Source organism: Mesocricetus auratus, unplaced genomic scaffold (genome assembly GCF_017639785.1).
Source record: "Mesocricetus auratus isolate SY011 unplaced genomic scaffold, BCM_Maur_2.0 Super-Scaffold_100007, whole genome shotgun sequence".
Taxonomy (NCBI): Eukaryota; Metazoa; Chordata; class Mammalia; order Rodentia; family Cricetidae; genus Mesocricetus; species Mesocricetus auratus.
Genome location: NW_024429191.1, coordinates 63,657,454 through 63,680,908, shown reverse-complemented (window position 1 = coordinate 63,680,908; position 23,455 = coordinate 63,657,454). Strand labels below are relative to the sequence as shown.

The following is a 23,455-nucleotide window of genomic DNA, read 5'->3' as shown; positions in this document are numbered from 1 at the left end:
GCTCATCTGCTCCCCCTTGCAAAAAGATCATCCCAGCTGAGCAGCTAGTTTACACTTTTCATCCTGTTGTGGGGCATCTGTACAGTGTGTGAAGGTATATTGCTGTGACTGGTGTAATACAAAGCTGAACGGCCAATAGCTAGGCAGAAGTATAGGCAGGACTTCCAGGAAAAGAGAGAAAGAAGGAGGAAGAGACAGGGAGGATGTGTGCTATATGCCTGGACACAGATTAACAGAAATGGGTTAATTTAAGTGATAAGAGCTAAAAACAGACTTGGGGCCTCAGATAGTAGTAGATCAGTATTTATCCATGGCGTACAAATGGACTTGGGGAGCCCATTCCACATGCAGGGATACTCTCTCAGCCTGGACACATTGGGGAGGGCCTAGACCCTGCCCTGGATGATATGACAAACTCTGGAGATACCCCATGGAGGGCCTCACCCTCCCTGGGGATGGGAGGGGAGATGGGTGGGAGGTTGGAAGAGGAGGGAAGGGAGAGCTGGGATTGACATGTGAAGCAAGCTTGTTTCTAATTTGAAAGGAAGGAAGGAAGGAAGGAAGGAAGGAAGGAAGGAAGTGTGGGGAGCCGCCCCCACATTCTCCGATACAAGATGGCGCTGACACCCGTTGTCAGTTGGAGTAAACAACCTTGGTGCGCATGTGCCTGCTACTTTTCCATCCCTTACTCTCTGCCTCTCCCGTGGCATCATATGGGCTGACGAGCAGGAGCCAGTCAGGAGATGACACGTCCGAGGCGGGAACTGCTGAGCTATATAAGGGTTGGGCTTTTCGCTCCCTGGGCCTCTGCTCTGTAAGCTTATGCTCTCCCTCTCAAGACGCATTAAAGCTGTTCTGCAGAAGGATCCTAAGTGTGCCGCATCGTTCTTGCTGGCGAGACGGTAGTGCGGGACAAGGAAGGAAGGAAGGAAGGAAGGAAGGAAGGAAGGAGGGAGGGAGGGAGGGAGGGAGGGAGGGAGGGAGGGAGGGAGGGAGGGAGGGAGGGAGGAAGTCACAGACACACATTAAAAAAAAAAAAACAGGCTTAAACTAAGAACAAACTTTCATAAATAAGTGTCCCTGTCATTATTTGGGAGTTTTGGGAGGGACATAGAAGGCTCCATTGCAACATCCTGTAATAGAAGGCACATGAGATTCACACCTTAGTAACCAGCTGCTCCCTATCACCTGGCAACAATGCTCTTGGCCTGGGGGGTGAGCCATAGCAGAGGACAGCAAAACTAGAGCTGAGGCTCCACCTAAGGGACCACGGGGGAAGGCCTCATCCCTGTTGAGTAAGGGCTTTCAAGGTGTGGCCAGGTGTAGGAGTGGTGTCTACACTCTTGTAAGCAACCTCTTGCTCTAAGGCTCTGAAGTAAGGTTCCCAGGGATCAATTTTGGTAGAATTATGCCTCAGTTTGTTGTCATTGGAACCCTGGAAGGAAGGAAGACATAGCAATACTGCACATAATGCTTCCTCCAAAACTGTCTTCCATGGACTTACCAAATGCCTTAGCCACCAGCACAGAATTCTGCACAGCACTATTTCATAGCCAACCCAAAGAAGTGACAGTGTGCCTATAATCATGGAGCGCACTAGTCTTATGCTCCCCAACACCCTGAAGTAGCTAGCTTGAAGCACAGAACAGCCCTTTGAAGACACAGTTACAAAACAAATTGGGGGCTGATATGATGGGGTGTACCTTTAATCTGAGCACTCAGATTGCAGAGGCAGGTAGATCTCTGTGAGGCTAGCCTGGTCTACATATCAAGTTCCAGGCCATCCAGAACTACACACAGAAACATGATCTTTAAAATAAAATAAAATAAAAAATTAGGTAGCATTAGCCTAGAAAAGCAAGGTGGGATTCCCCAGAAGTCTCTATACACTTTGAATCAACAGGTAGTACATGGCACTGTTTCCCCTGTAGCCAGGATTCACAGATCTGGGAACCAAGGGGCAAAAATTAAAATGGTATAACTCACCATCACCCCAAAAGAACCACAATGCAAATTTTTTCATCCTGTTCCCTCTACTTTATGCTCTGCTGGAATGTAAGTTTTGGTTATAGGGGAGTACTTTGCCAAGAGATACAGAAAACATTCCACTCAGAAGAAAGCTAAGATTTTCCCTGGTCACTTTGGGTTCCTGACACCCTTCAGTCAATGGGACAAGAAAGGAATGTGTAGAGGAGTGCTGGATTCAGATTACCAGGGGGGAAATGGACTGCTTCTCCACATTGGACATAAGGAAGGATATGCCTACAGTCTAGGGGAGCCTTTATAGCATCTCTTGGGGTTATTGTAGCCTGTGACTGATGTCAGTGCTAAACTAGAACTACACATACCAGGCAAGATAAGTGGCCCAGACACTTCAGGAGAGAAACTATGATTCACCCCTACCATAAAGAACCAAACTCTGTGAGGAGCTTGTTGGGTGTGGAGGAAATGCAGACGGGGTGGTGAAGGATGTCAGACATAAAGAGCAGCTAAGGCCATGAAACCAGTTTGTTAAGAATATGTTAAACAGATGTGTTTTATTTCTTTTATCTCTTTATCATGTAATGTATCAGTGAGAAAGTACTCTATACCTATTCCTACATATTGATCTTTTCAATACTAGTTTTCAAGGTACCATGTCAACTGTGAGGGGAAATAATGCATTTTCAGTTGTACCTGGGAAAGTAAAACCACATTAAAAAGTTATGATTTTTCTATTGTTGTCACTTGGAAATTAAGCATGACACAAGGAAAGGTGATTGTGTGTCAAACTGACAAGGGGGACCTGTAATGGTTTATCGCAGTTAGCAATTTGTCTGGTTCTGGAATCAAATAAAAAGGCAGGCTGCTAAGCACACCTGTGAAGACTTTTCTCAATCAAGTTATTAGAAGACCCACTCTAACTGTGTGCAGCACCTTCCAGCCCAACAAAGATGAGGGCAAAGAAGAAAAGCACCTCTATTTTTCAATTGCCTTCCCTGTCCCCGGTGAGTTCATCTATACTGTTTCTGCTATCATTAGCTGGTACAAGACATCAGCTTTGTTGGCCTTCCACCTGGACTGAAGACCCTCAGCACCAAACAGAGACTGCTGGTGCACCCACCTACTGGGCTCTCAGCCTTTCCAGTATGAGACAGCCACACTGCCCAGTCTGTATTGTTCTAGCCAGTCTAACAAATGTCTATTTAATATACACTTACTTATTATCAGTACTGCTCTTGTAGTGAACCCTAACTAACACACATTCCATGAAGTCAAACTATATTTGTAAGTAGTAATAATCAAGACTACATGATTAGGCTGAGTATGATGGCTCAAGTCTATAACCCCAATACCCAGGATGTTATGGCAGGAAGCCTTTATGGGCTCTCTGAGTTCATGGCCAGCCTTAACTACAAAGTAAAAACATGTCTCAAAAGTAGGGGCTAAAGAGTTGGCTCTGTGGTTCTTTAAAAGCACTGGCTGCTCTTCCAGAGGACCTAGGGTCAAGTCCCCCATAATCATATGGGGACTCACAACCATCTGTAACTATAGTTCTAATTCCAGGAGATTTGACACCTTCTTCTGGCCTTCTCAGGCCACAGGCACACAAGTGATCCACAGATATGCATACAAGTAAAACACCCATACGTATCATTTTTTAATTTTAGGTGGATATAATTCTAAGCTCTAAATATATATGTCATTAAAAGATCTTCCTTTTGCAAAGCTCCATAATCTAAAGTTTATACCATGTTTGAAAAAGCACACGGCAGCAACCGCTGCCTGCCTAATATCCATTAGATCATCTTCCATACCAACAAATAAGAACAATCACGTCTCAGCTTTGCTTGCAACTAAGAGTTCAAGTAAACATAGTGGCCATCTGCGATCATTATGAAAGAAGACTTCTTTGAAAGAATGTCAAAACTAAGATGAACAGAGGTCACTAGAGCATCACAGAGAGACTGCACTAGCCCTGCGTCCTGTCTACACTTCAACATGACTGTCTACTGCACTATGACTTTACTAAACACATTCCTAACTGGAATTCTGCAATTGTTAAAATACAGGGAATACAGAGAATACAATGGACAACTAATTAAGAGTATGATTAACATTTAAGACATGGAAAATGCCAGAAAATAGCCCCCATCATCCATAGTCACTACTATGAACATGACAGAAGTTGAGTGTCCCTAACACTCCTGACCTTTGTGAGAGGTCAACAAATCTGTTCTTTGAATGTGTAAATCAAGAAGGAAAATGGTACTTTTCCATAATATTGTAAGGAAGAAGAGAGAAAAACAAGCAATACCTTTATAGTTGTCTCAGGCACAAGCCACAGCATCAATACATTGCCAAAAATTAATATATGATGAAAGTAGCATTATATGTTACCACCCAATAGCAATTTCTGGAAAAGTAATATATGATGAAAGTAACATTGTATGTTACCACCTGATAGCAATTTCTGGAGTAGAGGCATGAGTAGTAATACCATTATGCTACAAATGCATGAGCTCAAGAACACTTTTCTCAACGCTAACAATCTTTTCTTTCCAAACTGCACCGTGATCTTTTATGACAGACTTCATTTGACTCTCAGTATCATAGCACAGGAAGCAAATACATCACAACAAATACTGCATATTTCAAGGCTTCAGTTTAAATGTCCTTACCCTGAAGATCCAATGCTCTTACAAACACCAAGAAGGGGTCTTTTCTCAGCAAAGTTATCACATTTTTGAGCACCTGTCAGAGAGCATAAAACAAAATGTAGGTTTTGAGAAACTTTTATATTTCCCATTATTTCAAAGTACTTACAATAGAGGAGAGGGAAGGTGAGTGGTACATCACTTGTCTGCCATGTGCAGAACAATGTATATCTACATGTGTTTGTATATATGTGTGTTTAAATACTTATATATATGAGCACACAACAGAAACTTATTCAGTATAATGTATTCAATTCACACATTTAACTGTACAAAAAGGAAAAGCTGAAGGAGAAAATATTTTTAACATTAAAGATACTGTCAAACATTTTAGTAAATATTTTTTGCTTAATTGCACCTGTTTCCGATATTATCAATATTCTATGTGAGATCAAAAACCCTCAGGCACCATGCAGGCATGTGATTCACATACACATAACTAAAAACAAACCTTTTTAAAAATAATACCAATACAACTTGGGTCCAAATGACATGAAAAGATATCAACCACACAATTAAGAAAGAGTCCTAAAAACCATAATGATAGTACTAGGAGATGTAGCACAAATTCTAACTGGTATTAATAATAAAAACCCAGAGATAGATATTGGGGTTAAAGCTGAAGATCACAGAAGCAAAGCGGCCAGCCACTAGAGATCTCTCACCTCTACCAATGCTTAGACCAAAGAGGTGATCCTGTCCTCAGACTGCATCTGTCTCCACCAAACCTCAGACTCCAATGAATTCCTGCCCCATCCTGCCTTATGTTACTCTCTCCACCTAGCTATATCATTCCTGTCTCCACCTCCCTAGTGCTGTGAAAGGTGTGAGCTCTGTTTCTCTTTTAAACTGATTTGCTCTCATGTAGCCCAGGGTGGCCTTGAACTCTGTCTCCCAAGTGCTGGGATTAAAGGTGTGGCTACCACTGCCTGTCCTCTATGGCTTTATTTGTTAGATTACAAAGTATCATTACAAGGAAAGTTTGTGCTGCTCCAGGTCTAACGTTAAGAGCACCTGAAGCACAGGATGTGAGGACAATCTGGCCCTCTTCATACTTCCTAAAAAAGGTGAGGAAACTCCCAAATGACAGACTTCCTCCTTTGCGAGGAGAAAAGAAACCATTTAACACAGCAGATGAGAATGAAAGATGAGCAAACCTAAGAAAACACGGACGTAGATCCTCAGCTTGCTCTAGTTTTCCCAATGCCAACCTCACATGACTGTTATTCTAGTCACTTCTTTCCATCTCTCCTTTCCTGTGAAGACTTCAACACATATGCAAAACTCCATTACATAGCAGTGCATGATTCTGTACTATGCCTGTCTCTGATGCCATCCTGATGGTTAGGATCAGCCATCAACTACAGGAGATTAGGAGGTTAGAGGAGAAACTATTACTCCCCCAAAAGAGTTGCTTTATTTTTGTTTGTTGTTGTTGTTATTGTTTTCTTCTTTTTAATACAAAGTCTCTCACTGTATAGCCCTGGTCAAGATTCTTTAGATTAAAAACAAATAAAACTAATACCTTATCTAGGATGGTCTGGTAGGAAAGAAATAGATTGGAATGAAAACAGATGGATCATCAAATGATGAGCAGTATCTGAGATATTATTCCTGTTACTTTTGAAATATCAGAAATTTTGCAGCTAAGGGTGAGTGAGATGGCTCATAAGATAAACTTGCTTGCTAGGCAAGCCTGACAACCTGAGTTAGATCCCCAGGACCCACAAAAAGAAAGAACAAATTCCCAATAGTTGTTCTCTGAACTCCATGGGACATGTATGCATTCTCTCTCTCTCTCTTCCCTCTCTTCCCTCTCTTCTCTCTCTTCTCTCTCTTCTCTCTCTCTCTCTCTCTCTCTCTCTCTCCCATGCACACACACACAAAATCATATAAATAAATAATATATAGAATAAATTTCTTAAAATGTTCTACTTTAAATTTATAGTCATATAAATTGGCATTTATCAAAACAAGATCCAAGTTTTGCTAAAATTTTCACCAAAGTAATCAAAATTATAAATTCAAAATCCTTGAATCCACAAATACGATGGCTGAGATCTTATCCTACACATAAACTCAGGGATGAGAAGTAACTTACACATACGATTACTCACTGCAGCACTGTTTAAAGTAGTGAAGGAAGAAAGGACCAAGTGTGTGATGGAACGTCCACTCCCCACAACTGCCAACAAGACTCGCTGAATGTAAACACCAAGGAGGCAGCAGATACAATGGGGAACGGGGATCACACAGCAATGGGAAGACACAGACCCACGCAACATCTCTTCAGCTGTACACCCTCCCCAAGGACACATCAAAGTAGTAATCACTGCTGACAGGAGAGGCCAGGGAAATCAGAAGACTGGGGAAGTGGAAAGGAACTTTTCAGTGTTGAAACAGTTTCTGTCTTCTGGTTTTTAGCCCATGTGATACATAAATTTACTGTAAAATGTTCTCTTTAAACAAGAAGCCAAATGCCAAGAGACAGCCAGTGTTTATTTTCAATTTGAACACAAGCTGGGAGAATGAAAATATGCACTTAATTTTATTCTCTCTAAAACTTCTATGGAAGCAATTATTAAAGTTTTAAAATATGTAATAACCCCAAACAAATTTACAAAAAGATGAGTATTGACCAATTTAACAGCTCTAAGTAAAAGCTAGAGGCTTCAGTGACTGGAAAACACCCCCCCAAGATTAAAGGGACTTTATATAAAAGATCATAAAAGGCACAGTAAGTGATTACACCAGGTACACTTGGGACTGGATGTGAAAGAACTAGTCTAAAATAAAGGGAACTGGCTACTTGAGAAACTCTCCGATGCAAAAACTTTACTTCCAGACAACCTGATTCACCCTCCCCATTACCAACAGCCTGAAAGGCAGCTCTCTAGAGAGCCGGAGACAGCAGCTCCAGGTGAAGTGAGGATTAAATGACAGCATTAATGCTTAATACTGAAGCTGCCTTTCCCATGCCCATGACTCCTCCCTCTCTGAGTTTCCCAAACACTAGTGTCAGATCCTTATCATCCATGTCTCCTTTGGGGAAGGACTGGAAAGTGCTGTCTATAGGGGACTCCAGCACAAGGGAAGCTCTGGCAATGAAGGTGAAGCTGCAAAGCTTGCAGTCAGCTTGTGAGTCCCGATGATTGTATACAGACAGCCAAGGATCTGTAGTAGTTTAGAAAAGTGTCTCTACGGGAGAAAACATCAAGAACTACAACATCCCTGTTACTATTTCCAGGAATGTGAGGATACTGAAGACAACAACACAAGAATATCATGTGAAATGGATGCTGAAGGTGTAAGGGAAGCTCTGGGTGGCTGGGATGTAGCTCAGAGGGCAAAGTGCTTGCCCAGGATGCTCAAGACCCTGGGGTCCATTCCTTGTACTGTGTAAGCCAGGCTTGGTAGCTCGTGGCTGTAGTCACAGCACTCTGGAAGTGGAGGCAGGAAGATAGGATCAGAAGTTCAAGACATCCTCAAGGATCAGAAGTTCAAGGTCATCCTCCACTACAAAATAAAAACAGAAAGACAAGGAAGAGAAGTAGGGAGAGAAGTCAGTGGGGAAGAGTGGGGAAGGAGAGGGGGAAAATGGAAAATTTTCAAATTGTAGGTATATTTTAAAACTTGAAAAAAGCACCAGGGATAAATTTAAGAAAAAAAATTCAAAACACTGTAAAATATGCACAAGAAATCTCCAAAGTCTGTACTTAAAGATTCAATGTGGAAGAAGAAAAAAGGAAAACAAAAGCTAGGCATGCAAAACACACACTTCACCTTTAGCACTAGGAAGGCTGAGGCAGGAGGACAACAGCAAGTTAAAGGCCAGACTCTATCTCCATTTTAAAAACTGAACAAAGAAAAGAACATTTGTTCAAGATCAAAATATTACATAGTACTCCAAAAATACATAAATTGTACGTTATTACAGGAAAATTTAAATAAAAGAAAAATAACATGTCAGCTCAAACATAATTTACAATGGATTATATCTGCTTCTGCTACAAATCCGATTTAACAATTAATAATCTGACTTTTAAATCCAAGCATGAGTTAAAATTTAACTGATCCAAAGCCCACACTATTTCTGTACAAAATTAATTACAATTGGACTTCATCTACACAGAGCCAATCCTTCACTCCTTCAACACACTTCCTGGTCCCTGAGGTTTCTCCCTGACCTATCTGCTATTTTGATGGATGAAACATCAAGTTTTGAAAGTGCAATCCTAGTAAGTCTGGCTTAATCATTTCACTCTTCTCAAAACGCAACTGAAAAACTCCACTGGTTTCCACAGGCCTCCTAGAATCTATAGTTAGCAGACTTAGCCACAGCATGCACTCTGAGATTTAGGCTCTTCATGGATATTCAAAGCCAAGTTTGTAAGATATAAAAGAGAAGCCCACCCACCAGGTACCCATTACAAAACACAATTGTAATGACTGGACCACAAGAAAAAAGGATCCCCCAAAATCTCTAAATGCATGAAGCAAACCACTCCACAAGCTGGGAAAAGAGACAGAACTGCAATTTCAGAGTTTGAAAACAATGTCAGTAAATTTTAATTCTCATTTAATTATTTTTAATCTGGATGGCCTGAATAGATACAATTCTGAAAGTTAAAGAGTATAAATTCTGCACACTCATAAGCAGAACAGTATTCACTTGGTTTTCTTTTTTATGCATATAAACAACAGCCTGAGGCCTAATGGAGTCATCGCCCTCCGGCAACGTAATCCTCCAAATTGGAGCGGATTAACTGTTTATATATAAATTGTGAGTGTTTGCATGTGCAGTAGAGAGAATGACGTTACACACACCTGCTCCACAGCACTTGACAGAATGCACCATGATGATTGAAATGAAATGCAGCTCACCAAATCCATCAAATACAAAAACTACCGCAATCCTGTTGCAAAGTCCTTTTGTTAAACTCCTTTTATTCTAAATCCTTTTAATTCTGTCCTATAACACTAAAACATTTATAAAAAGCTTAAAATCCTAATAAATCACACAATTAAAGTAATGAAAATGGGCCTCTACACCAAGTCACCAACTCCTCCACCACTCAACAAAATTCAAAACAGTTTGCTTGTCAGAAAACGGTAACTAATAGCCCCCATCACACACACCATTGTAAACTCATTTAAACCAAAGAGCTTAAGCTCATAAATCAGCCTTGAGATTTCAAGACATCAACTAGAAACAGCTTCTACCTGAATCCAAAAGCAGATCCAGAGGCAAATAAAATCCCAACTGGTGATGAAATATTACGCCTCTCCCTTTTGATGTTGAAGATGATGTCCTGCATATAAAGACTTTACACAACAGTATGTCCTCGATAGTAAATTTTTACTGAGAAAATCTTTTCCAGAAGGATTTCTTTGAACAACTAAATTCATTTAAACCATTCAGCTAAACTATCCTAAAACCTCTCTGCCTCCTCTCTTGGAGACAAGGTCTCATATTGCCCAGGCTGTCCTCAACCTCACTACATAGCTAGCGAACAATAAACTCGAATAATGATCCTCTTGCTCTGCCTCCCACATGCTGACAGTACTTTTTCTTTTTTTACTAAAATCATTTTCTTTAAAACAGACATCATCTGTTCTTGAGGTGTTTTACTTACAGATTCCCTCAATGTGAGCACTCAAGATATAGGCAAAATGTTCACTTTAAGATGGTTGTATGTATCATCAATAAACTTTTTCGGCCAGTCCAGATTTTTGCATGGTACAATTGCTATTTTCTTACCAGAATTTTCATAAATAATCCCTGTCATAAATAGAATAATCCTCTTATGTCTTTTTCTTATCTGAACATGAAAATGCGAGCAAACACCTTTAAAAAAAAAAAAAACAGAGAAGACAGACACGAAATATGGAGGAAGCCAGACCTGGAAGTTTCATGAACCTGGATCAAGCACAAGAGTCAGGAAAAAAAATCTCACTGCCTTACACTATTTAAACATAATGTGGTCACCAAACACATGTTGGCATGTGCCCTCAATATTCAAAATACATTGTAACCTCCCAGTGAACTCAGAAACTGCACTACAGCAGGTACAGATTTCTTTACTGTACCTCCAGGAACTGAAGTCAGGGTGATGTGCCCTCCATCAGTGCCTAAGCCTGACACTAGCCAAAGACATCTTTTTGTATACTCAGCATGTGAGGCGTCCTTTGACCCATCAAGGTACCTGATAATTCACTGACAACCAGGCCTCCTTTTACAGGTTAGACTCATTAGCTGGTCAAAGCCACTAAATCTTTCACTGTTTTGCAGGAGGCTTAACTGATCACGGGGGAGGTTAGACAGCTGCCGCATCCTGCTGTACAACTAAATGCTATACCTGACTTACCGGAAAGGCTACTGTGAGAAAAATGGAGAGGGATGAAGAGAAAAATGTATGACCAACTACTCTGCTGGAACTATAAGCAGAGTGACTATCAAGGCTAATTAGTTAATTATTTATTGCTACTGTCAAAGGGGCAAACAACACTATATCAAAGAGGGCAGCCATGACGGTTGAATGGGGGACATGTGCCAAGGGTGTTACAACATTAACATCTTACTCATGTGTGATGCCAGCCCTGCTCCTGCTCTGACCATTGTACCACAACCCCTTTGACGCCTATCCAGGCTACTCAATTCTATACCACACTGGGCTTTCCAGTTCCACAACACAGCACTTTCTACTCTCTGCTGAATACCCTCTTATGTCTTTTACATCTTGACCAAAAACATCCCCCACTCAGAAAGGCCTCTTTGTCCACCATCTTTCATCATTCTATCCTATACCCAGATTTCTTTCTGTATAGCACCTACCGGGGCCTCATACTGCACACACTACATTGTTGATCTACTTATCTGTTCAGCACACCCACATGGGTCTTAACTCCTTGACACTAAGACCTGTATGATAATGGTCATAATTGCTCAAAACCATGTTCAGGGGCTGAAGAAATTGCTCAGTGGTTAAGATACTGGCTGGTCTTGCAGAGGACCCAGATGCAATTCCTAGCACCCACATGGCAGCTCACAACTGTTTGCAACTACAGTTCCAGATGATACAACACCCACAAACAGACAGAACACCAATGCATTACAAAATAAAATTAAATAAATTTTAAAATATAAAACATGTCAAGACCAATTCAAGAGCCTGAATATAAGCTTCAAACTACCACACACAATTTACATGCCATAAATTACAGCTGCATTTAAAAATATAAGTAAAAAATACCCAAGGGATAAGGGTAATATATTCATTCAATGAAATATTATTTGGTAATAGGAAGGAATGATACCTAGAGTTTAAAACAACCCCCAAAATATGGAAAACTGTGTTCTCTGCTGTGAAAGAAATCAGAAAAGAAAGAAAAGCACTGGAAACGAGCTGAGTGAGTGGGAGGCAGCGCACAAATGAGAAAGCTCCATGTTGGTGGAAATCCTGTCTACCAGAGATATGGAACATAACGTGCACATCCGTCAAAACTGAGACAACAGGCAGGCCTCGTGGCTCCCACCTACAGTCACAGCATTTGCAGGGCAGTAAAGTAGAAAGAGCTCATGTTCCCACCCTCAAACTCAGCTTCAAACTACCACACACAAAGAGAGTTATGCATGCTACTGATTACAGCTGCATTAAAAACTGTATGTATGAAATACCATCAGTAGTCAGGGTAGACCGGAATCCTAACAGAAGTCTGACTGGTGTTAGAGCAGGGGTGCAGACTGTGGGACAGCAACAGCAGTTGACTATCGTTAGAGCAGGGGTGAGCCGACTGTTAACAACAGGTGTGGGACAGCAACAGCAGTTGACTATCGTTAGAGCAGGGGTGAGCCGACTGTTAACAACAGATGTGGGACAGCAACAGCAGTTGACTATCGTTAGAGCAGGGGTGAGCCGACTGTTAACGACAGATGTGGGACAGCAACAGCAGTTGACTATCGTTAGAGCAGGGGTGAGCCGACTGTTAACGACAGATGTGGGAGAGAGAGCAGGTCACAGAGCCTAAAGCCCTAGCGACAGAAGCAGAAGCACAGGCGGATCATGAAGTCGTGACTCAGAGAACATGAGCACAGTCACATGTAGGGAACGGGGAACCATGATTTAGCATGCTCTGTAAAGGACACTATTAAATGCACCATATTGTGAGAAAATATGTGCAGAAAACAGCTTACACAGAAGCACTATTTAAAACAGACAGGAACTGGGGCCTGGAGCTTATTTAGTTGGCTGGTTTGGTGTTTTGTTTTTGTCATTTTTCTGGGTTTTGGAAGTTTGCTGGAGACTACACTCTCTTGCACATGCTAACCACACTTTCTATGACAAGGCTAAGCCTCTAGAATCAATACTTTAAACCAACAGCAACAACAACAAAAAAGCTATTTTAAAATTGGCACAAAACAGCCAGGCAGTGGTGGTGCACACCATTAATCTCTGCACTCGGGAGGCAAAGGCAGGTGGATCTCTGAGTTTGAGGCCGGCCTGGTCTACAGAGTGAGTTCCATGACAGGCTCCAAAGCTACACAGAGAAACCCTATCTTGGAAAAACAAAAAAAATTGGCACATAGGAGACAGAGGCAAGGGGGAACTCCAGGCCAGCCAAGGCTACATAGTAAGACCCTGTTTGGTATCACAGGTCATTGAGGAATTGCCAATTACAACAGTAAGATGCCCCAGAACAGCTACTCAGTGGCCAATTGCAAAACACTGGCACCAGAAGGTGGGCAGGGCATGCAGCAACAGAACTGTCACTCCTTACAGGTACAACTATAAAAATGGCATTGCCACGATGGAAGACAGTCTGGCAGTTCTGTAAAAACTAAACATGTTCTCACCATGCAATGGCCTCAGCTTCCTGGATATTTATCTAAATGATGGGAAGACATGTCCACATGTATGAATGCTTACAGTGGCTTTATTTACTTCTAACAGCCAGACTGTGATACACATGGATGCAACAACCATCATGTCTTCCTGTAGGTGAACAGATAGACCACCCTTGACTGTGAGGAAATATTATTCATGATTGAAAGGAAATTAGTGAGCAATCAAGGAATGAAGACTTTAAAAAAATTTAATACATATCATTGACTAAAAGAAGCCAATGTGTAAATGTTATGTACTGAATGAGTCCTACCATGAGACATTAAAAAAAAAAGGCAAGATATGAACACAGTTTTAAAAAAATAGTCAAGTACTTAGAACTTTTTAGGGATTTATTTTTATTTACATGTATGTGTTTACTGGTGCAAACGCAGCCCACATGTGTGTGAGAAAAGATGCTCAACAATGGGAATGCAGCATATCTCCCACGATCCCAACTGCTCCCAAGGCTGGGGCAGAAGTATCACAAGGTCAAGGCTTACTGGTCTACAGAGCCAGCTCAGCTCAACTTTTGGAGACTCTACCTCAAAGCAACAAGAAAAGAACCAGGGAATGCCTGGGCATAAAGGCCAGAGGTAGACCGTTTCCCTAAATTCACACAGCCAAAAACAACTTAACATGATTGGGGAAAGAACCATTGCTGGTAGAACTAACAATATTTGTAATACAGATATTTGGCAATATTTAATAAACATATACCCCGCTTCTAAAGAAAGACCCTTGATAAATCAATACATGCATCTAGTAGCAGTAAGAGCAGCTTAAACATAACAGCAAAACAAAATACCCTTGCTGGAAGACAGCATATCAATGGACAGTAGAATACAACTCAAAAATGAAAGGGAATTAAAAACTAATACAGGGGTGGGGAGAAGGCTAAGCCAATAAGTGTTAGTTTTCAGGCATCTGTACTGGCCTGTCCTTGGGGTTCTGACAGGATATGCCCTCATCTGCAGCCACTATGAGTATCACCTGTGCATATTCACACTGTCCCCTTTATAAAGGGCCCTCTCAACTCCCATCCTTCTCTCTCGGTGTGTCTGTCTCTCTGTCTCCTCTCCCCCTTCTCTCTCTCTCTTACTGCTCCTGTCCCCTGAGGCTGGTCTCCCCACTCCCCTTCCCCCTTTTTATGATCTCTTTTCCTAATAAAAAAAAAACCTCTGCTTGAACCCTGTTTCATGGAGTCTTTCTCTCACATACTTCTTGTCTTAACTTACAACAGTAAAAATGTTTGCTTGTAGCTGGGCGTTGGTGGTGCACGCCTTTAATCCCAGCACTCGGGAGGCAGAGGCAGGCAGATCACTGTGAGTTCGAAACCAGCCTGGTCTACCGAGCGAGTTCCAGGACAGCCTCCAAAGCCACAGGGAAACCCTGTCTCGAAAAACCAAAAAAGTTTGCTTGTACAAGCAAAAGAACCAGAGTTCAAATTCACATGTAAAAAATAAGCCATTGCTGTGTTTGCAGCCAAGACAAGTGAATACTGGGAACTCACTAACCACTCGGCCTAGAAAACACACAACAACCTTCTCTGGCCACCACACATCACACAGATGTGCACACCAGCACACCAATGCGTAAGCACACACACATATTAAAATAGCATTTTAAAAAGGTACAACACGCGTGACCCTCAAAGTCGTGACCATGTAATGCCTGCAATCCTAGAACTTGAAAAACTGAGGCTGGGGGATCAAAGAAGAAAAGGCGGCAGCACAGAAGAGGAGAAGGAAGTGGAGGCATAGGAGAGAGGGGGGAAGAGAAAAACGACGTCAGAGAAGCCACTCACCAGGCTGTAGAGAAAAAACGACGTCATAGGAGCCACTCACCAGGCTGTAGCACAGATCAGAACTTTATTCCTGCAATGTGACTCTGGTAAAGGGCTTAACTCTACAGACCCTGGTTAAGCACTATCCAATATTCAACATGATTAAAAAAATAAATAAAAATTTTTAAAAAGTCAAAACCTAGCTGGGAGGGTGGCACATACCTTTAATCTCAGCACTCGGGGAGGCAGAGGCAGGTGGATCTCTGTGAGTTCGAGGCCAGCCCGGTCTACAGAATGAGTTCCAGGACAGCCTCCAAAACAATACAGAGAAACCCTGTCTCGAAAAAAGAAAGAAAGAAAGAAAGAAAGAAAGAAAGAAAGAAAGAAAGAAAGAAAGAGTCAAAACCTGCTCCTGTTAATGACCAAATGATAGTCCACTGTATGTATAACTGCAGTTGGTAAATATTTGGGTTATTTCAATGTTCGTCTAATACTGCTATGAAGCTCATGTATATGCTCTTGTATATGCATATATTTTCATTCTTATGTGAACATTATATTTCATTTCTTGGTTGTATACCTACAGACAGAATTGATGGGTTCATATGGTAGCTCTATATATAACATTTAAGGAACTTCAAACTAGTTTTCAACATAACTACACTAATGATACATTCCCAGGAACCATGATTGAAGGTTCCAATTTTTCCACATCCTTCCCACATTTGTTTTATTCTACTGTGTGTTGTAAGTGTCCTAGGGCATTCAGAGTTGACAGCCGGGCTTTCTACAGCATGGAGAGGCCTTGCCTGTTGAAGGCAGTAGCAGTGACACTACTGCATCTGTTGGATCATCAAACAGTATTCCTTAAAATGCATTCATTTTAAGTCAAATAGAACATTTCAATAAGGGTAAATTTTATCTATTTTATACTATTACTTAGCAAATGTTGAGTTTTAGATTTCATGCCTGTATCACAATAAACAAATACAGATTTTAGGACCAAAGATTCATCCTTTCACCAAGACCCAATCTCCAGTGAAAGCATTTAACATGCAGCGACAGTCATCTGTTTATCTGGGTCACTGTCATTAAACCCACAGTGACTTAGCAGCCTCTCATTACACCTGTCTTCCTAAACCTGGACTGACATACCCAGTGTACTGTTGTGAGTTTATTTCCTGCCACGAAAAAAAGCAGTCAACATTTCTTTTAAAGACTTATTAATTAAAAAGAAAAGCTGCATTTGTGACATTTTTTTATTCATTTATTTTTTTTGGAGAGAAGGGTATTTCCAGGCAGGGTTTCTTAGTTTCTTAGTATAGCCCTAACCAGAAAGTTTCAAGCTCAAGAAAGATCTGCCTGCCTTTACCTTCAGATTAAGGACATTTGCCACTATCACCTGACCATTTGTGACATTTGTGACAAAAAGATTAAAGTTTAAATGAAGCATTGGAGGACAATGGCTTTTTTGTGTATTTATTTGTCCCCATGTTAATTTTGCCTTTCCAAATACAACAGAGGCACTAAAGGTATTTTACATTTTCACAATGAAAAATAAATACAGTCTAAGCCTCTTTTTTGTTATAGATAGGATACTCTAAATGTAGCCTCAGCTATACTGTAACATGGTATGTAGACCAGGCTGAACTCAAATTCAGAGAGATCCCACCAGCCTCTGCCTCCCTAGTGCTGATATTAAAGGTAATACAGCTGGCCTCAAAGCAAAAATCACACCATCAGGAAGCATGCCGTATACAGAGTCTAGAAACACCTGGTTTGGTAAAAAATAGTTCCTGACAGTCACTAACAGCAAATAATCCATGAGAATACTGAGACCAAGGTGAAGTGAGATCTAAAGTCCCAATGGGGGATGTGCACATGCAGCCCTGAGTGTCATCAGTACAGCACCAGCAGACAGGAAAGTTCACACCGAACACTAACTTCACTGATGAGAGTTCACACAGACCACTAACTTAGAATCCTCTCTCTAGACCACTCCTAGGAAAGAGCATTAATACAAGGCTCGCACAGGTTACACTATATGTCAAAGCCCATACCACACCACACCAAAACCAGAAAGGGCGGATACTCTCCTCAGGAACATTGTCCTCTGAACAGGATCAGGATAAACAGAACTGCCAAGCAGAGGCTTGGAAAACAGATCATTCCTAAATGACCCCAAGCAGCATAGCTTCCATGCTAGGAATGAGGTGTTAGGAACAAACACACAATACCGATGGATGCTGAGAAGTAATTAGAGCAGAAAACATCAGGGAAGCCCCAAATCTCAGAGTTCAGCCATTTAAAATGTCAATAAGCCTGTACCCTGTTCTTTGCAACATACTGCTGATAACTGCAAACAAATGTCAGTTGGCCTACTTTTGAATGGTGTGTGTGTGTGTCTGTGTGTGTGTGTTCGCATGCACTCGTGTGTAACAGAGTTCATTTGTTTAACCACAGCCATCAAAATGTTAGATCAAAAATATCACACCAACATTTCTCAAGAACTTAGTCATAAATTCTGACTTCATACAGCTGAACAAATCAAATGATTCTCCTTTGAACATGACAAAAACCAGATTTAACTCAGAACTAATGCTGCTGTATATGGACGTTTGTGAGATCACAAAAATGTAGTTAAGAAAAAAGTTAAAATAAGTTGTGTGAAAGATGAAATGTAAAAGTTTTTAGACACAATGAAAAAATCCTTGGTTTTGAAGGAGAATGGTGATCACACTATAAATTGTTTTGAAACACACACACACACACACACACACACACACACACACACTGCAACCAATATATGTAAAGAACCTGAAGAGGTCTGTGGGTTAAGTGAATAAATTAGTTTTATGCATGCATGAATATTTAAAGAGGAAAAAATCCAGCAATCCATACCCTAAGCTGTTAAGTACATGCACTCAGTATCTGAAGGAATGAGAGAAGGAAGAAGGGAGGAAATTTTCCCCTGAAACACAGAATTACATGAACATTCAATTTCCCTATTTCAGGAGCTGAATTTTCTTAACCTTTGGTTGTTAGTCGATGTGACATTGAGGAATTTGCACATGATAAGGTCATGCTCTGAATACATATCTCCTCATGTTCTGTTCCCCAGAGATAATTGTTAATAAATTGATGCAGCTGGTTGGTTGATTTTGGTTTTTTGGTTTGGGGGTTTGTTTTTTGGAAGGTGCATAAGTGAAGTGTGTGTGTGTGTGTGTGTGTGTGTGTGTGTGTGTGTGTGTGTGTGTGTGTGTGTGTGTGTGTGTGTACATGTACTTACATAAGAGTAGCTGCAGAGCCGGGCGGTGGTGGCACACGCCTTTAATCCCAGCACTCGGGAGGCAGAGGCAGGCGGATCTCTGTGAGTTCGAGGCTGGGCTGGACCGATAGCCTCCAAAACAATACAGAGAAACCCTGTCTCGAAAAACCAAAAAAAAAAAAAAAAAAAAAAAAAAAGAGTAGCTGCAGAGTCCAGAAGAAGGCACTGGATCCCTAGAGCTGCAATTACAAGCATTTTTTTATCTACTCCAGAGTATTGGAACATTTCAACAGCACAAACTCTTAACCACTCTCCAGCCCCAATGCTTTCTCTGACTTCCTCCCTCCCTTCCTTCCTAAAGATAGCAATTTTAAGCTACACAAAAGGGGTACTGGGAACTAAATTAAATTCAGGTCCTCTACAAGAGAAGCATCTCTCCAGCCCCCTGATGTTTGTCTTCTGAGACAGGGTTTCAAGTAGCCCAAGGCAGCCCCATACTCAGGATAAAACCACTATACAGCCTCCATAAGATTAATGTCAATTGTCACCTAGCAAGATCTAAAATCACCTAGAAAACAGTCCTTTGGGTATGCTGGTGAGGGACTGTCTGGGCTAGCCTCAAGGCATCATCATGTATGCTAAGGAATATATAGAGTAGGTTAATTGAGGGAGTAAGACTTCCTCTTGGGGTCCCAAACAGCTGAGAAAGGAAGAGCCTAGCTGAGCAATACCATGTTTTCTGCTTCCTGCAGATGCAATGTACCAACTACTCCAAGCTCCTGCCTCCATCACTTTACCCTGTGGATTATACCCTTGAACCATGGTCCAAGAGGAATCTTTCCTTCAATAAGCTGCTTTTGACAGATATTTTATTACAGCAATGAGAAAAGTCACTATGAGGAATACTGCCTCCAACTCAGCACTGCTGGAAAAACAGTTAGTTATAAGCACCACTAACAGCTGCTTCTGTTTTCAGACAGGGGCTCAATCAATATGTAGCCCAGGCCGGCTTCAACCTCTGTAGCTAATACTACCATAAAAGGAGCAATTCTCCTGCCTCAGCCTCCAGAGTGCTGGGATAACAGGTGTTAGCCGCCAAGCTCAGCTGGATATAAGTTTCACAAAGTCAAACATAATAACCATATAAAAGTCTTAACTTATATGTTAAAACATACATATGGACATGTTGTATTACACAACTAAGTTTCCAAATCTTGCTTCTCAGATTATGAGAAAACCTGACTTTACTTGAAATAAGGTTCCAAGACTAATTTTCTTTTTTGTTTGTTTGTTTGTTTTTGTTTTTGTTTTTTGAAGCAAGGTTTCTCTGTAGTTTGGAGCCTGTCCTGGAACTTTATAGACCACCAGGCTGTCCTTGAACTCAAAGAGATCTGCCTGCCTCTGCCTCCCAGAGTGCTGGGATTAAAGGTGTGTGCCACCACTGCCCAGCCCAAGACCAATGTTCAAGGAGGATCTGCATCAAGTTTTTTTTCATTTACCTTTATGTGGACCTTAAAGAGCCTTTTAAATAATCTCTAATGTTTTAAATTAGCATCTTAAATTAAGATCTTAAATCATTAAAGCGTTTTATTTTTTTATTTATTTTGGTTTTTTTTTTTTCATGGCAGGGTTTCTTTGTATAGCCCTGGTTGTCCTGGAACTCACTCTGTAAACCAGGCTGGCCGCCAAACTCAGAAATCCGCCTGCCTCTGTTGGGATTAAAGGCATGTGCCACCACTGCCTAGCCTCATTAACACATTTTTCAAACACAGTGTGTTTTAGTAGTGTGTTTCTTCTCCCTTACTTCCTCCACATACTTCAAGTTTTTATTGATATAAGATTGGTTGTAACTTGCTACATTTTTTGGACGGATACAACCCAGGCTGGCTAACTTGCTATACAACTGAAGATGACTCTGAACTTAAGATAGCCCTGCCTGTGCTTCCTTAGTGCTAGGATCACAAGAGTGTAAACCACATATGGTTTTACAGGTCCCAGGGCCTCACACAACTAGGCAAGCTCTCTACTAACTGAACTACATTCCCAGTCGTGCTTTCTATTACTTTTAATTGAAAAAGATTCCAAAGATTTAGACTAATTAAGAGTGTATTGGATCACTGGAGTCAGGAGGAGAGATGCCCAATGGTTAAAAGTGCTTACTGCTCTTGCAAAGGACCAGAGTTCAGTTCCAAGCACCTATATCAGACTACTCATAGCTCCAGAATACCTGAGAATATTTTCTAGCATCTGTAAACACTCACGCAAACATGGATACACACATACACATAAATCAGTAAGTTATTAAAAGAATATTCTGAGTGGCTGGGGAGGAGAACATACTGAGTTCCTTAAGTGGCCAAAGAAGAGAAGCATGCTTTACTGGGAAAAAGAAGAACCTACCCACTACACCATCGCACCCCTACAGTGCTGACCACCGCACCCCTACAGGGCTGACCACCGCACCCCTACAGGGCTGACCACCGCACCCCTACAGTGCTGACCACTGCACCCCTACAGTGCTGACCATTATACCGGTACACCATTACAGGGTCAATCTCCTGTGGGTTAAAATTACATTTAAAACCTTGGTTTTCTGTTTTAAAGGGGGGGTAGGTTTTCCACAGAAATTTGGTCTTAACTTCCATGAGACTACACCATACAACAACATTCAACAAATATTTATTAAGACGTCACAACAAGCACTCTTTCCCCTCCCCCCAAGCAAAACAAAATTTAATGGTCTTAAATGCAAAAGTAAAAACAAAACAAAAAAAAAAACACAAAAAAGCAAAAGAAAATTAACAGAACAGAACCCCAAACATGAAGAGAACTTAGAGGGTTAATCCTTAAAACTACAAATCAAAGGGTTTTGTTCATAGATAACTGGCAAAAATAGATAACTTGCTGAGTGTCCATACAAAAACAAAGTGTTAAAACAAAAATCTGACTAAGATTGGAAGTCTAGTGCTCACAAGGGGGATGCTAGAAATACAATGCTCAAATGTTTCTGCGTCATTAAAAACAGCTCTCACGGGGCTGGAGAGATGGCTCAGAGGTTAAGAGCACTGACTGCTCTTCCAGGGGTCCTGAGTTCAATTCCCAGCAACCACATGGTGGCTCACAACCATCTACAATTCAGTCTGGTGCCCTCTTCTGACATGTAGGCAGAACAGTGTATATGTAATAAATAAATCTTTAAAAAAAAAAAAAACAGCTCTCACTGTGCATTCACGCTGGATTAAATGGTTGCATGAACAACAGTATCTGATGTGTGGCACCATGCATGCAATGGGTGGACAGAGCTGCCCTGAAACTCTTTGGTCCGTTCTCATTGGTGCCTGGGCTTATAAAACACCTTATCCTCTGGAGGGCCTGGCCCAGCCCAACATGTGGAACCCACCCCTCCCTGGTGAAAGCCCACAGAGCCAGGATTGAGTGTGCAGGAGGCAGCAGTGGGACCCATAGCAAGCACTCTTAAGAGGCACTGAATGTATTGTGGACCGGCAAGATGATCCAATGTAAAGCACAAGCCTAACAACCAGAGAAGCTAGAACCTGTGTAAAGATAAAAGGAGAAAGGCAACCCTGACCTCAACACCCATGCTGTGGCACATTCGTCACATGTAATATGTACCTACACGCATGGTAAGTTGTTTAAAAGCATGAAAAGTCTACAAATGAGCAAAAGAGCAGAGAGTACTCTGAGGACACACACCCAACAGCGAGGAGGAGCAGGAGAGGTTAGCAGAAATTCACTGGGTATGGTGGCTATGCCTGTAATTTCAGCACTTGTGAAGCTAAGGCAAGAAGAGGCAATCTGGACTACAAAATAAGTTCCAGGCCAGCCTGGCTATGGAGATGAACCCTGTCACAGACAAGCAGGCAAACAAATAAATGAGTAGGAAAGAAAGAGAGAGGGGAAGTGTAAATAAAAGCCTAATAACAAAAGAACAGATCACTTAAGTAAGTTAAGGAAACTCACACATCAAAAAGGGAACACTGTTGGGGCAATTGGAAGGCTGAGGATGGAAGACGGTGTGCATAAACACACACAGTCCAGGGATCAGCGCACAAAGGTCAAAGGAGGGGCAAGCAAGCCGGCTCAGCTGGTAAAGGCACCTGCAGTTCCAGATCCGCAATCCCCAGAAGACAGAGGGAAGGACACGCTCTACAAAGCTGGCCTCTAGCCTCCACACATCATTCACATGCACACAATAACAAGGCGGTTTTTAAAAACTGAACCTTGTAGGGCATTACGGTCTTTACAGCAAAGTTGTAGGCCAACCAGAGCTACATAGTCAGAACTTATAACGAACCCCAAAGAAGCTGAGCTGTGTTGGCTCACGCCTTTAATCCCAGGACCCAGGAAGCAGAAGCAGGCGAATCCCTGAGTTCAGGATCAGCCTGATCTACAGATTTGAGCTCTAGGACAGCTCCAAAGCAACACAGAGAAACCCTGTCTCTAAAAACCAAAAAGAACACAAAGAACAAGTCAACATTCCAAACAGAAAAACAGGATACACATAAGGAAAAAGATGTCAAAATGGATTCAGACTCTTGCACATAACTCAAATCTAATACCTACAAAACTCTAAAATAATATGATTATAAGCAAGCAGTTACTGGCCAGCCAGCAGTTCAGGGAGAATAAAGACATTTCACACGACAGGGCTGTGCTCTCCACCACGTGTGCTTTCAGGAAGCAACAGAACGACTGCCACCAAAACGAAGGAGTAATGAATGCAGAGTGGGGACAACCCCAGGGAGGACGGTATTTTCTAATACAAATTTTATGAGTTCTGTCCCATGTATTACATTTAATA

The 23,455-nt window shown here is 41.5% G+C and overlaps 1 protein-coding gene across 14 annotated transcripts in view; it reads right to left on the bottom strand.

Annotated features, from left to right (window-relative positions):
• Window positions 1-23,455, bottom strand: part of Bcas3 (BCAS3 microtubule associated cell migration factor) — a 478,038-nt gene that overhangs the window by 414,729 nt on the left and 39,854 nt on the right. For all 14 annotated transcript variants that reach the window (XM_040749387.1, XM_040749386.1, XM_040749389.1 and 11 more), the window contains exon 7: window positions 4,662-4,734. In XM_040749387.1, coding sequence (XP_040605321.1) covers window positions 4,662-4,734 — 73 coding nt within the window. The remainder of the gene's footprint in view (window positions 1-4,661; window positions 4,735-23,455) is intronic.